Raw genomic sequence first — 13,877 nt, 5'->3', positions numbered from 1 at the left:
AAGAGAAATTTATAAAGATTTCAACATAATGGAAATTCATTTACTTTTAAATCCATTTTAAGGAGAAACCACTCACAATCAAGTAACATCCTCATGGAGTCCTTAGTCAAGAATCCCTTGTATTTTCTTGCAAATTCTTACCGAATCCCAAGCTCACAGTAGCTCACTTAAATCTTTGCAAAATATTTTAATTCTCTTAAATGGACACAAGATAGGAAATAACCCCTTAAACTTGTCGAACTTCTCCTATTTATAGGTCTCTTTTCGATGAATTTTCCTATGTCCGAATGATGACTTTTGTCCAGTGGTGAGACTCAGCCAATATAAAAATGTCACGTGTTATTGCCACCTCTTATCCTGATCCAGTTGGGCAGCAAGGTCAAATTAGCTCACTAGCCTTCTTACATAAGGATGACGTCAATTACTTCATAGTGAAGGAAGATCACATGGCCTCCCATTTCATCACGTGGCTCTTGCTTATCGCATAATTAGATCGACTTTCATAGTTTGCTTCACAGCACCTCCAACCACCATCCTTCAGGATCGGAGTAATGATTAACATGGACAGTCAAGGGCATTCGTATTTCACAGTCAGAGGTGAAATTCTTAGATTAATGAAAGACGAACAACTACGAAAGAATTTTCCAATGATGTTTTCATTAATCAAGAACGAAAGTTGGGGCTCGAAGACAATGAGATACCGTTCTAGTCTCAACCATAAACAATGCCGACCAGGGGTTAGTGGATGTTGCTATAAGGACTCTGCCAGCACCTTATGAGAAATCAAAGTCTTTGGGTTCCGAGGGGAGTATGGTCGCAAGGCTGAAACTTAAAGAAATTGATGGAAGGGCACCACTAGAAGTAGAGCCTGCAGCTTAATTTGATTCAACACGGGGAAACTTACTAGATTCAGACATAGTAAGGATTGACAAACCGAGAGCTCTTTCTTGATTCTATAGGTGGTGGTGCATGACCGTTCTTAGTTGGTAGAGCAATTTTTCTGGTTAATTCTGTTAACGAACGAGACCTCAGCCTGCTAACTAGCTATGGTTAATTCCGTCATCTGCTCACATTGATTATGTCCCTGCCCTTTGTACACACTGCCGTCACTCCTATCGATTGAATGGTCTGATGAAATGTTCGGATTGCGGTGACGTGGGTGGATCGTTGCTCGCAACGTTGCGAGAAGTCCATTGTACCTTATCATTTAGAGGAAGAAGAAGTCGTAACAAGGTTTTCGTAGGTGAACCTGCAGAAGGATCATTGTCGATTAAAAATAAACTGTTTGTGTTAGGGGCAGGGGAAGCATGCTCTTTGCCTGCCTTTTACCCTCCCGACGCATCTAAATAAAACCTTGGTGCAAGTCGCACCAAGGAACTTGAAATGAATTTGCCTGCCCCCTGCCCCGACCTCGATGTACGGGGGTGGAGCATTCTAGTCATATTACTCACAATTACTCTCGATAATAGATATCTCAGCTCTTGCATCGATGAAGAAGGTAGCAAAATACGAAACTTGGTGTGAATTGCAGTATCCCATGAACCACCGAGTCTTTGAATGCAAGTTGCGCCATGAGCCTTTTAGCCAAGCGCACATCTGCTTGGGTGTCACACATTGTTGCCTCCACTACACAACTTTCCCTATACGGGATCGTTGTAAAGGTAAGGAGCACACACTGGACTCCCATACACATTGTCGTGCGGATGGCTTAAATCTGAGTCATCGATGCTCATCGTTGAGACACTACAATTGTTAATCCAACCTCGGGGACACGTCTCGACCTCGACGTTGCCTCTATGGATTCCTACACGACCCTCCGAATGCTGACCCCTAAAAGAACGAAGTTCTCAATGTGTCCCCAGGTCAGACGAGACTACCTGTTGAGTTTAAGCATATCAATAAGTGGAGGAAAAGAAACTTACAAGGATTCCCTTAGTAACGGGGAGCGAATAGAAAAGAGCCCAACTTGAGAATCGGGCATCGTCAACGTTTGAATTGTAGTCTAGAGAAGCATCCTCAGCAGCGGACCATGCTTTAAACAAGTCCTCTAGAAGGAGGCGTCAAAGAGGGTGAGAGCCACATGGCATTCGGACCCTGTCACACCACGAGGCGCTGTCAGCGAGTCAAGTTGTTTGGCAATGCAGCCCCAATTGAGTGGTAAATTTTGTTTAAGGCTAAATATGAGCGAGAGACCGATAGCAAACAAGTACCGAGAGGGAAAGATGAAAAGGACTTTGAAAATAAAGTCAAATAATGCTTGAAATTGGTAGGAGGAAAGTGGATGGGGGCTGGTAATGTGCCTCAGTCAGATGTAGAACGGTGATGAGCTGGTCCACTAATCAACTTGGGCCATGGACCGATGTAGATTGAGACAGCGACCTACGCCTAGGCTTTTGTTATGCTTATGGAGGCGTTGTGGGCTTTGGCATCTGCGCGCTCCTGGCATCAACTTGTGGGCTCCCCATTTGACCCGTCTTGAAATACAAACCAAGGAGTCTAACATGTGTACGAGTTAACGAGAGAGTAAACTCGTAAGGCACAAGGAAGCTGACTAGTGGAATCCCCTGGTAGATTGTACCACCTATCGACCTTGATCTTCTAATAAGGGTTCGAGTTTGAGCATGCCTATCGTTTTTTGACTTGTGTATAGGGGTGAAAGACTAACCGAACCATCTAGTAGCTAATTCCCTCTGAAGTTTCCCTCAAGAAAGCTGGAGCCTGCGGGCGAGTTCTATCGGGTAAAGCCAATGATTAGAGGCATCGAGGGCACAACATCCTCGACCTATTCTCTAACTTTTGTAGGACGGTGCGGCTGCTTTGTTGAGTAGGGCAATGGAATCGAGAGCTCCAATTGGGTCATTTTTGGTAAGCAAAACTGGCGATGCGGGATGAACCAAAAGCTGGGGTTACGATGCCTAATTGCACGCTAACCTAGATCCCACAAAGGGTATAGGTCAATTAAGATACCAGAACGGCGGTCATGGAAGTCAAAATCCACTAAGGAGTGTGTAACAAGTCATCTGCCGAATCAACTAGCCCTGAAATGGATGGCGCTGAAGCGCAGGACCCATACCTGACCATCGGGGCAAGAGCCAGGCCTTGATGAGTAAGAAAGTGTGAGGTCGCTGCAAAACCTTGAGCGTGAGCTTGGGCGGAGCGGCTCTCGGTGCAAATCTTGATGGTAGTAGCAAATATTCAAATGAGAACTTTGAAGGCCGAAGAGGGAAAACGTTCCATGTGAATGGCACTTGTACATGGGTTAGTCGATCCTAAAAGACTGGAAAAACCCGTCAGATAGCCCGACAGCGTGAACTTCAAAAGGGAATTGGGTTAAAATTCATGAATCTAGACGTAGCAGCTGACAAATATGTAAGGGATTTTGGAGACATCGACGGGGGTCTCGGGAAGAGTTATCCTTTCTACTTAACAGCCTGCCCACCCTGGAAACGACTCATGTAAACACAAGATTCTCTTTAGATATTTTTTCTTTATATAATATAAAAGAAAGAAAGAAAAAATGGAAATTAATTTTATAATATTTTTATATGATTAAAGGTTTTGTTTAAAAAAAATAATAAAACAAAACCAAACAAAAGATAAAAGGAAAGAAAGCGGAAAAGAGGTAAGAAATTTGTTTTTTTTCTTCTTCTCTTTCGATCATGTTGTCCTTCACCGCCAAAACAAAGCTTTTCACTATTTTATTATCCAAACTTTCAGAGCTTTCTTTTGAGAGAATATTTGGAGAGAACTTGAAGAAGAAGAAGAAGAAGAAGAAGAAGAAGATTTCTTAGTTCTAAGGTTGAAAAAGAAGGGGAAAAACAAAAAGGAAGTTTCAATCATGACAGATTTTGACCCACTCTGCACACTTATGGTTTTTTATCCTGTTTGATCTTCTCAAGAAGAACTAAGAGGTGAGGTTTGAATTTCCTGAAAGCTAATGTATTTTTGAACAATTTGCGTGAAGGATGTTTGAGTCAATTTTGTTGATAATTAAGTAATATTTGACATAGAAAGTAGAGTAGGTGTATTCCACGCAAAATCAGATAAACTCTGGTGTTTTTGAGTTTTTTGGTGTGTATACGTTGATTTAAAACCTCTAAATGATATGGTTGGAAAGCTTATTCAATTTCCTATAACCATTATGAAGATGCTGAGAGCCAATTATGACTGAAAATGTGCCAAATTGCAGGGACAAGTTGAAGGCCTGTAGAGTATGCGATTTTGGAGTAGTTTTGTTTCGTGGTGTTTCTGAACTTATTGACTGGGTATTTGGATTACATATTTTTCAGATAAATTATAGAGGATATTAAAATGAAAATTTTGACATGAAGAACACTCATTTTGGTTAAGTATTGAGGGAGTTATGATCATTTAAAGTATGTGTTAGAAATCTAAGAAATGCAGAGAGTTGTTCAAATAGGATTTTATTTCTTAAGCTTTGATTTTGTGAGCGTCATCTTTTTAGAAAACCAAAATTCAAAACAGTGAGTGACAAAACCAGTTTTGAAAATATTTTCCCTAATTATTATTTATGATTGACCGCTTTACACGTCTATTTACGAAGCTATGAATCATTTGAATTCCATGACTATTTTCAAGTATAAGTTTCGTGACTAGATTTCTTAATGAATATCGAATGTCTGGAAAATATTTGAACCACAGTGTTTCAAGCGAAGTATGAGTTAGCAAGTTTTTTTTTTAAGAACTACAATATTTCACGAACAATCTAAGTAAGCTTAAGCTTTACAAAAGATAAAGGTAGCAGACATGTTTTAATGTTTTCGTATGATATTCTGATGTTTTTGTTAACTATAGGACTGAGATGTTGAGTCCGAGGTTATATGGTACCGTTTGCACACAGGTTAGATTTCATTGTTGACGTTGAGTGTACTCCATAATAACGATGTTGTCACGAATGCTAGGCGGACCCCACTACGACAAAAACGATGGGAGTGTTGGGTGGACCTCACTACATTGTAGAGCTTGTAAACGTTCACCTCGTTGTATAGTTTGGACGTGCTTATCCATGGCGATATAAGACAACTTGCGATTGCTTCATCCTCGGTGGAGTGGTTTGACTAGAATAACGAGCTTATACGTCGGGTAGGGATTGAGAGTGGGATGTTGAGTTGAAGTACTCAGATGGGCTTGCTTGGATAATGCTTGGACCTCATTGTGGGCGTAGTTTGGATGTGCTTATCCTTGGTGATATAAGACGACTTGCAATTGCTTTGTCCTCGATTGAGGGTTCGACTAGAACAACGGGCCTGTACGTCGGGTGGGGATTGAAAGCGAGATGTCGAGTTGATGTACTCAGATGGGCTTGGTTGGATAATGCTTGCACCTTGTTGTGGGCATAGTCTGGAGGTGCTTGTCCGTGGCGATAAAAGATGTCTTGCATTTGCTTCGTGTTTGGTGGACGGGTTTTGTCAAAGTGCTATGTTCGACCGTCGAGCGAGGAGTGAGAGCGAGATGTTGAGTTGATATACTTTAATGGGCTTGCTTGGATAATGCTTGCACCTCATTGTGGGCATAGTTTAAGGGTGCTTGTTTATGGTGATACGAGATGACTTTCGATTCCTTCGTGCTCGATGGAGGGGTTTGGCCAGAATGATAGACCTGTACGTCGAGCGGGGTGTGTGAGCAAGATGTCGAGTAGATTTACTCGGATGGGTTTGCTTGGACAATGCTTGCACCTCGTTATGGGCGTAGTCTGGACGTGCTTGTCCGTGGCGATAGAAGATGTCTTGTGATTACTTCGTGCTTAATGGACAGGTTTGGTCAGAGTGCCACGTCTGACTTTCGGGCAAGGAGTGAGAGCGGGATGTCGAGTTGATGTACTCGAATGAGCTTGCTTGGATAATGCTTGCACCTCGTTGTGGGCGTAGTCTGGGCGTTGTCTGGGTGTGCTTATCCGTGGCGATACAAAACAACTTGCGATTGTTTCGTGCTTGGTAGAGGGATTTGGCCAAAATGATAGGCCTCTACATTGGGTAGGGACTGAGAGCAAGATATCGAGTTGATGTACTCGAATGGGCTTCGTTGGATAATACTTGCACCTCGTTGTAGGCGTAGTCTGGGCGTGCTTGTTCGTGGCGATACAAGATGTCTTGTGATTGCTTCGAGCTTGGTGCATGGGTTTGGTTGGAGTGCCATGTCTGACCATCGATTGAGAAGTAAGAGCAGGATGCCAAGTTGATGTACTCAGATGGGCTTGCTTCGAGAATGGTTGCACCTCGTTGTGGGCATATTCTCGGCGTGCTTGTCCTGTTGGAATTCATGTCCTAAAACTCATAGTTTGTAGTTAAAATTATATTCTATTCAATAATATATGTCATGACTTTCATATTATGACGACCTCAACGTATCTAGTTTGAAAAGAACAATACTTGAATTTAAAACAAATAACCTACAATATAGTATATTTGCAAAGTCAACATACTTAAGTCGTCGTAAAATATAAGAAATACTATGTATTTCAATGAAAAAAAATATTAATGTTATTCGAAGCGACCATTCAACCTCAATGGTAATAGAGAACACTCTGAATAATAGACAATTTCAAAAAAAAAAAATTAAATTACTTAAAAATTATAACTAATAATTATATAAACTACTAAAACGGTAACTTAACATTGAATGAGTTCTTTACAATACCTACAATTGTGACCTTTTTAACCAAACCTGCTGCAACGAGCAATTGCTTTTTTCTCTAAAAATGAAGTAAACATCTTTCTTTAGGCCTTCTAGCTGGACGTTTAACCTGCGATATAAGTAGTCTATCTTTGCCACCTTGGTACGTATTCTTAATTTGGTCTACACTACCAATAGGACATGTTCCCTTCTTGTACAAGTTTATCAAATTCAAAAGATAGTAGAACCTATTAGTGTACATATACAAATGAAGATTTCTTGTAGACTAATACATGCATGTGAACAAGGGATCATATCGAGGTCCCATTGATGACATGAGCATATGTGATCTAAAATATTGACAACATATTGTTCCTTACGATGGTGGACTTCAATTTAATGTTGGTTTACACGGTATATCTACCCATTCGTAAAACAAATGCCATGTACAAATAAGTGCTTACATAATTATTGCATTTATTATTTATTCAAATATCAAACAACTTATATTCATTGAGCGACTTTCCCTTAAAGCTTCTCGAATCATATCTTTTGCATATATTGAAAATTCCGTGCATCGAAAATTTCATTTGGTACGGCGTTCATAGAACCATTTTTGAACCAAACTACGAATTGATTTTAGAAGTCCAACTACAGCCAATTCTCGTGATTCTTTCAGAGTAGAATTCATACTTTCAGAGATGTTGGTTGTAATAACCAAGTATCTTTTTCTCCTAAAAAATGACCTAGCCCACCTATGTCTTCCAACTCATGCCTAATTGATAGAGAGAGATGATCAAGTTGTCTCATGTAGTACTCAAACTCCAATAGGGTATAAGCTCTATCACCACTATGAAAGGAGTAATCAATGGGAAGCGATTTATGGTTCTTTTTCAAGTTCTTGTACAAATGGAATGCACAAAATCCATGTTCAGCTGTTTCGTAAACAACATTAAACCCATTTTCTATATTTTTATGAGCATCAGACACAATTAACATTTCATTATGTTCTCCAAAAACAACATTAAGATTGCAAAAAAATCATGCCAATGACAAGTCGTTCTTTGAATCAACAACAACAAAAGCTAGTGACACAATTTGAGAATTGTCATCAATAGTACAGACAGAAATGAGTGTACCAAGATATTTGTTCATGGTTGCACTATCAACTGAAATAACTAGCAGACAATAATTTCATGCATCAATTGAATCAATTGAAGCAACTAGTGCCATGAAATAAAACTTTAACCAACTTTCATCTTCTGCTTCTTTAACCATATACGTTCCTAAAAACAGTGAAATAAACAATATGAGAATTACAATATATTTCCATATTAAGTTAAATAAAAAATATGAAAATTACAATATATTTCCATATTAAGTTATTAACCAAGTGTTATGTTTTAAAATACAGTGTATTTGTAGTTTAGAAAATGTTGATGGGTTTTTTCTTATTTTATTTTTATTGATATGAGATTGCTGACATGGCATATGAGGCCTCCAAAGTACCCCCAATGGAATTCAATAGTAATGACCACGTTGTAACAATAATCGCACTCTAAACAGACATTGCAACACCTAAAACACAAGGAATCATTCATGGTAAAGAAAGGCCTTTAATGGGATAGAAGATGAGACAACACCCAACACTATAAAAATATTTACAATGTATGAAAGTTTCAAAATGATTAAACAACACAAAGACCAAAGTATACTAAAAGGCTGAGATAACCAAAATCCTGTCCAAAAGTTTCACTACCCTTAAGCACACTGCAGATTAGTTTTAATGCATGTGATAATGTAGTAGTAATTAACCATAACCTTACACAACTAAACCACATAAAACTTAAACTTCTCGCCTTTCCTCTGACGACATGTCTACTGATCTAAACATTTTGAGTTCGACACGTGGATATGGAGATCCAAACCTCATAACTCTTAGGTCGATGATACAACGGTTTGAGCAGTTGACCTATACTTAGACGAGCAACACTAATTTAGGATTTTTGTTCCAATATTTTGAATGTACACACAGGGAGCCGAAGAAAACAACAATGAGATGGAGGGTGGGCAAATTTGATTCAATAAATGAAAATTTTCGATTAATCGAAACTCCCACCTAGGAACTGAGCTGAGTAATTGTCAAATCTAGCCTGAAAATAACCAGAAAAGACATTCGGATAAGGGACTTACCGCTGATCCTGAGCTGCCTTGCACAAGCACAAAGGTCTGGTGTCCCAGAAGAACATCTGTGGAAGTAAACATATGTGTATTATATATACTTAAAACTTTGGAAAACTCGCTGCGAGGAGGCTTCTAAACAGCCATCCAGTCACCTCAGCTGCATGAATTTCACCTCCTCAATTCATTAATTTCTGAAGGATGACCTGTAACCAAAAGAAAAAAAGGATCCAAAGCCATCCTCAGTCCATACGAGAACAATAAATTAAGAGTTGACATGTAATTTACAAATAGTTGTTAACATATTACAATCAAATTTCAAAATTTTTAAAACCAAATGCCTCAACACAAGGTCGCTTATGTGGTAACAACTTACAGGACATGAACGGTATGCCTTTAGTCCATGATGTAGTTCATGAGATGTTATTAACAGCTTGGCTGGTCGAAATTCAATTGATTGAGTATGTCCACGGTTGTCAGCGAAACAGATTAATTCACGCTGTAGAAGGTGCTCAAAAGCCTGCATAACTCCAGGAAATTTTTCTAGTAAAAGAAACAAATATAGAGCCCATCGTAGAAGGAAACTAAAAAGACAAAAAACTAAAGTAAAAATTTCGTCCAGCACCAACATACCCGTAAGCATACACTTCGTGAATAATAATCAGATGTCCGGAATGAATCATGTATACTCTTGTACTCTGTCACATTCAATAATAAAATACATTTTGAAGAATGCTTGTACATCTTGCAAAGTTTCAACAAAACAACCAGAGGATCAACAGGTGTGCACCTTTCATTACAGAATTGAAGTTATACGAATTCTGCTCCTTAACTTCCAACCTTTTCATACATACCAGAATATAGAGCTCCAATATGGAACAATCTGCTAGAAATAAAGTCCAATAAATTCTTAACATGCTAATGAGGATAAATAAATGTATCATCAAAGAACTGATATAAAAACAATGACTGAAAAGGATCGATACCTAAACACAAATACACTTACCAAACAACATTTTAGATATGTTTCTTGTTAAGTAAATTTCTCACAACAGCCAACGAGAGAACTAAAAGATTGTAACTAACCCGAGAGAAAAGAGTGGTCAGGTCAAGAGATAATTACCATAATTATAAATCTGAAGGCCAATAGCTCATCATATACAGAATAAAATAACATTGTAACCGATAAAGAAAAAGAAGATAAAGATTAAGCATATCATGAAAAATCACAAGAATAGAAAAATGTAAAGGAAAATTAAGGGACAAAAACCTATAAGCATAGTAACTCAACTAAAATGCTTAGAATTCTTTTACTGCATTTCAATGTTGGGTATTCTCTGCTACTTGGCTTGTACATACAAGAGACGGGATTTAATAAAATCATTACATTAAAAACAAGCAAGCACACAAACAAAGCTACATAAACTACAGAATGACAATGAGAAAAGTTTGATAGGACAGTCATTCTAAAATTTTACAATCCTCAAACCTTTTATATATTCCTGCTTTGGCTGCCTTTGAATATCGGAAAGAGCATGTTCAAAATTCTCAACGGTCAGCAACCCAGATTTCAAGTCCATCTTTGATATGGCACAAAACCTAAATGTCATGTCATTTCACTGTAAGTTTAACCTAGGAAGGAAGCTCAAACATATGAACGTTGTCGTTATTTGCGGCATTATGTAGAACTTACAGATATCTCACAAATTGTTTGACGGTCGAATCAGAGTCCAAATAAGTGTTAATGATCTTTTTAAATCTCTCATTTGCTAACATGTTCTGCAAAATGTCAAGTACTCAACCAGAGGGAAACCATTTTTAATAAGTTTGAAAAGGATTAATTATGCCATACAAAATGTTCTGCATGCACAAATTAACATTATTGGCGTCCATAAGAACTCAGTCGCCAGCTAAACTGAAATAGTACTGCAACAATAATGATTTCAAAGCAACCTCCAGTGTGTTCATATCTGATAGAACTTTTGGGTCATGTTTTTAATGAGATAACGAACTGCCAGAAAATGGAAAACTTGGGCCCTGTTTGGTAACCCATTTGTTTTCTGCTTTTTGTTTTTTAAAATTAATTTTTAGAAATCAGGTGTGTTTGGTAACTAAGTCACGTTTTTGTTTTTTAAACAAGTTAAAACAAGAAACTTGTTTTTAAAATTATGAAAGGAGAATTGAAAATGAAAAGAAGCTTTCAAAAAAAAAAAAAGATACATTTTTTTTTTCAAAACAGAAAATAAAATCTATCAACATATATAGTTTTTGTTTTTAATAAAGCAAATTTTGAAAAACAAAAGTTAAAAAACAGAAACAAATTATAATAAAAACAAAATAAAAATTGAAACGTTAACCAATAGCAGGTGGCTAGTTCTGATGTTGGATCATCAACATTGATGTAAGATTGTTATTATTGATGAATTTTGAAGTCTCTACCGCCATCTAAAATACTCTTTCTTCATTGTTATTCCAATAAGATATACAATAAAACAAAAAGGATACATGAAGCTTTGCATTAAATTTGATAATGTAGTCGTGAGGAAGGTCTGAGTCTATTGGCAATGATAAAATGTCCTCCAGCAATCTGCATCGCCATAGTATGAGAAAATGGCCAAAATAAACCTAATTATACTGCAATTATAACAAACTAATGCACAGCAGCAAAACCAACCACTCACAACAAATTACCTCTCAACATCTTCCTTGCAGAGAGGAAGAAATAACAGCTTTCTATGGGAGAACCGAGATCTTACTCTTTTCTCGAGTAGCTGATCAGCATCCTGGTGATAAACAATTGAAATGTTAGCAACTTAATTTTATAAAAAGTGTATGAAAGAGATAATCTGACCCCGCAATACATCCAAACAATGAAATTGGCAAGAAGCTAACTCTCCATATATCTTTTACCCTCACTTTTCAAAAGAAAATGATTACATTGTTAAGATAACTTACCAATCGACAACTGATGCCAATAACAATAGCTTGTGATGATACTGATTGCATGGCATCTAACAAACTATAAAGTAACCGTTGTTTTCCCTGAAATGACCAATAGTAGAAAGCACATACCGTGTATAGTAAGAGAACTTGTTCTTAACAAATAAAAGTTCGATTCTGTGAACTCTGGAATCCCAGTATTCAACCAAAGATATCATCGAGTTCAAGTAAGACCCAAACAAAAATGAATACCAAATGGCGGGCCTAAAAATTGAGAAAAGTAGATATTAGAGAATGGTAGAGTCTTACTTGTGCAAAAAGATCAAATTCATCGAGTACAAAAACAATTGTCTTATGTGCCAAGCCACACTCCCTAAGCATAAAAATCCAAGGATTTAGCAAAACTTCAAGTAATTTAGCTACGTGAAAGCTAGTAGATAACTTACCGTAGCATAGCTATCATAAACTTGGAATTGTCATCGAATGATGCCTATAACATTTCATATCCATATCAATAAACCAGAATGTGTCATGCCAGCATAAAGATAGATAAAATAGACAGTGTGTCTTACCATTTTTGAGAATAATAATTGATACTCTGAGCAAAGCTGCCTAGCAATCTCCTGAATGTCAATGGTATATCAGATGTTCGGAGAATAAAAAGTCTAACAATAGATCATCCTTTCACATTCTGAACAAACAGTTTAGACTTCAAGATGCAGATTTTTCTCACAAAAAATCATTTTGGACAATCGTAAATGCTTTTGCACATCTCAGTTCATACTTCATGCCAGAGAGAGAGAGAGAGAGAAAGAGAATTCCACCTTGAAGGCACCATTATCGTCACAATGCAGAAGACCACTCAACCTTATCTACAAAAAATGAGGAGAAGCCTTTTAAATGCATCTATAAAATCAAGTAGCTCTAACGTTTCTAAACTTTTTTTATTATTCAAGAAATTCGTTTACGACTCTACTCAATTGTATAAGTTAAGACACTTAACCCTCATCTGACAACATTTTTTATGAAGCAACCAAATATTTGCCATCAAAGGGGTTGGCTTTAAAATTTACACAGATGTTTTAATTAAATCAAGCATATGCGCAAATCATTAATATGAAGTTCAACATTTATTTTAATGCCAACAATTTTTTTATTTCTTTACGCCCTCACTTTCGATGAAATTACTTCACAGGTTAAACTTGTTTGGTTCATAGATTACTAAAACAAAACTGTTAAACACTAGCGAAAATCTTGAAAGAAAAATGAGTCAAAGAATCAATAAAAGGCCTACCACGGTAATCATATCCGGATATTCTAGTAATAGATCTTGTAGAACAAGTTCCAGCACCTAAAATGCGCAATGCTCAGAGACCGAAATAGCTTCACGAAAGAATAAGCTAATCCAAAAAAAGAACACCAAAATTTTAATACCAATAGGGTTTTCTTCCACATACCGCCATTTTCCCCGAACCCCGGGGGCCGAGAAGCAGGATTGAATTATTACACGCTTCAGTCACCGAACTGGATATTATGAACTTCAATTTACTGAAGTAAACAGACCAAACAACACTTCATTGCAATTAAACAATGAAAATTTGTTCCCTTCAAGAGAAAAACTCGAGAAGGAAAGAATAAAGAGAAACAACAAGTATACGTTTGTTCAGCTTAGGTGTAACATTCTTATGGATGGAAATTTTTCATCTCGACTACAAAACTTGAGCACTACAGTATAACTCCATTCGCGATAACCATGGGCAAATAAGGAATACAGGCGGGAAAAAGAAAGATTTGAACCTGTAATTGCTATCAGAAGAATTCGATGGAGGTTTGGAATAGAAACTAGAGTTGCAGAGTCTACTGCGGAGGAGGCTGAGGGCTGCTCTTGCTTCTGAAAGATCTTCAGCTGCCATTTTTCCTCTGAAATTTTGTAGTTTCTGTTTGGAATCCCTCGATAAGGGAGGATTTCAAATTAGAACGAACCCAACAGCGATTGAACGAGGAAGGAACTGCGACAGAAGACGCTGGTTGGTATAGCGGCGTGAGTTTGCAGCAGTGGTGTGGCGTTCCGTCGAGCGGCAGAGAAGGAGCAGTAAAGGAAATGGGCGGGTAAAGATGTAATG

At 37.6% G+C, this 13,877-nt stretch overlaps 1 protein-coding gene and 1 non-coding gene across 12 annotated transcripts; one reads left to right on the top strand and one right to left on the bottom strand.

Annotated features, from left to right (window-relative positions):
* The first annotated feature begins 1,454 nt into the window (after positions 1-1,454).
* On the top strand, positions 1,455-1,610 carry LOC127151639 (5.8S ribosomal RNA). The gene has a single exon (XR_007824687.1). It is a non-coding gene; the product is annotated as a 5.8S ribosomal RNA (ribosomal RNA).
* A 6,053-nt stretch (positions 1,611-7,663) lies between these two features.
* On the bottom strand, positions 7,664-13,877 carry LOC103496703 (origin of replication complex subunit 4). 11 transcript variants are annotated; one of them, XM_051090704.1, is made up of 18 exons: positions 13,552-13,877; positions 13,212-13,302; positions 13,049-13,105; positions 12,579-12,626; positions 12,327-12,377; positions 12,201-12,244; positions 12,064-12,127; positions 11,770-11,856; positions 11,506-11,597; positions 11,320-11,401; positions 10,508-10,593; positions 10,304-10,413; positions 9,605-9,700; positions 9,448-9,512; positions 9,191-9,334; positions 8,970-9,020; positions 8,827-8,882; positions 7,664-7,919 (listed from the first exon to the last, which is right to left on the bottom strand). In XM_051090704.1, exons 1-16 carry the CDS (start codon positions 13,665-13,667, stop codon positions 8,994-8,996), a joined length of 1,260 nt encoding a protein of 419 aa, XP_050946661.1. In that variant the 5' UTR covers positions 13,668-13,877; the 3' UTR covers positions 7,664-7,919; positions 8,827-8,882; positions 8,970-8,993. The 11 variants fall into 11 exon arrangements, with proteins under 11 accessions (XP_050946661.1, XP_016902025.2, XP_050946657.1 ...); XM_017046536.2 differs by having other exon boundaries at positions 9,605-9,697; XM_051090707.1 differs by lacking the exon at positions 7,664-7,919 and adding an exon at positions 8,020-8,211.

The sequence above is a fragment of the Cucumis melo genome, chromosome 10 (assembly GCF_025177605.1).
Source record: "Cucumis melo cultivar AY chromosome 10, USDA_Cmelo_AY_1.0, whole genome shotgun sequence".
NCBI classification, from domain to species: Eukaryota; Viridiplantae; Streptophyta; class Magnoliopsida; order Cucurbitales; family Cucurbitaceae; genus Cucumis; species Cucumis melo.
This window is presented reverse-complemented; position numbering and strand designations above follow the sequence as displayed.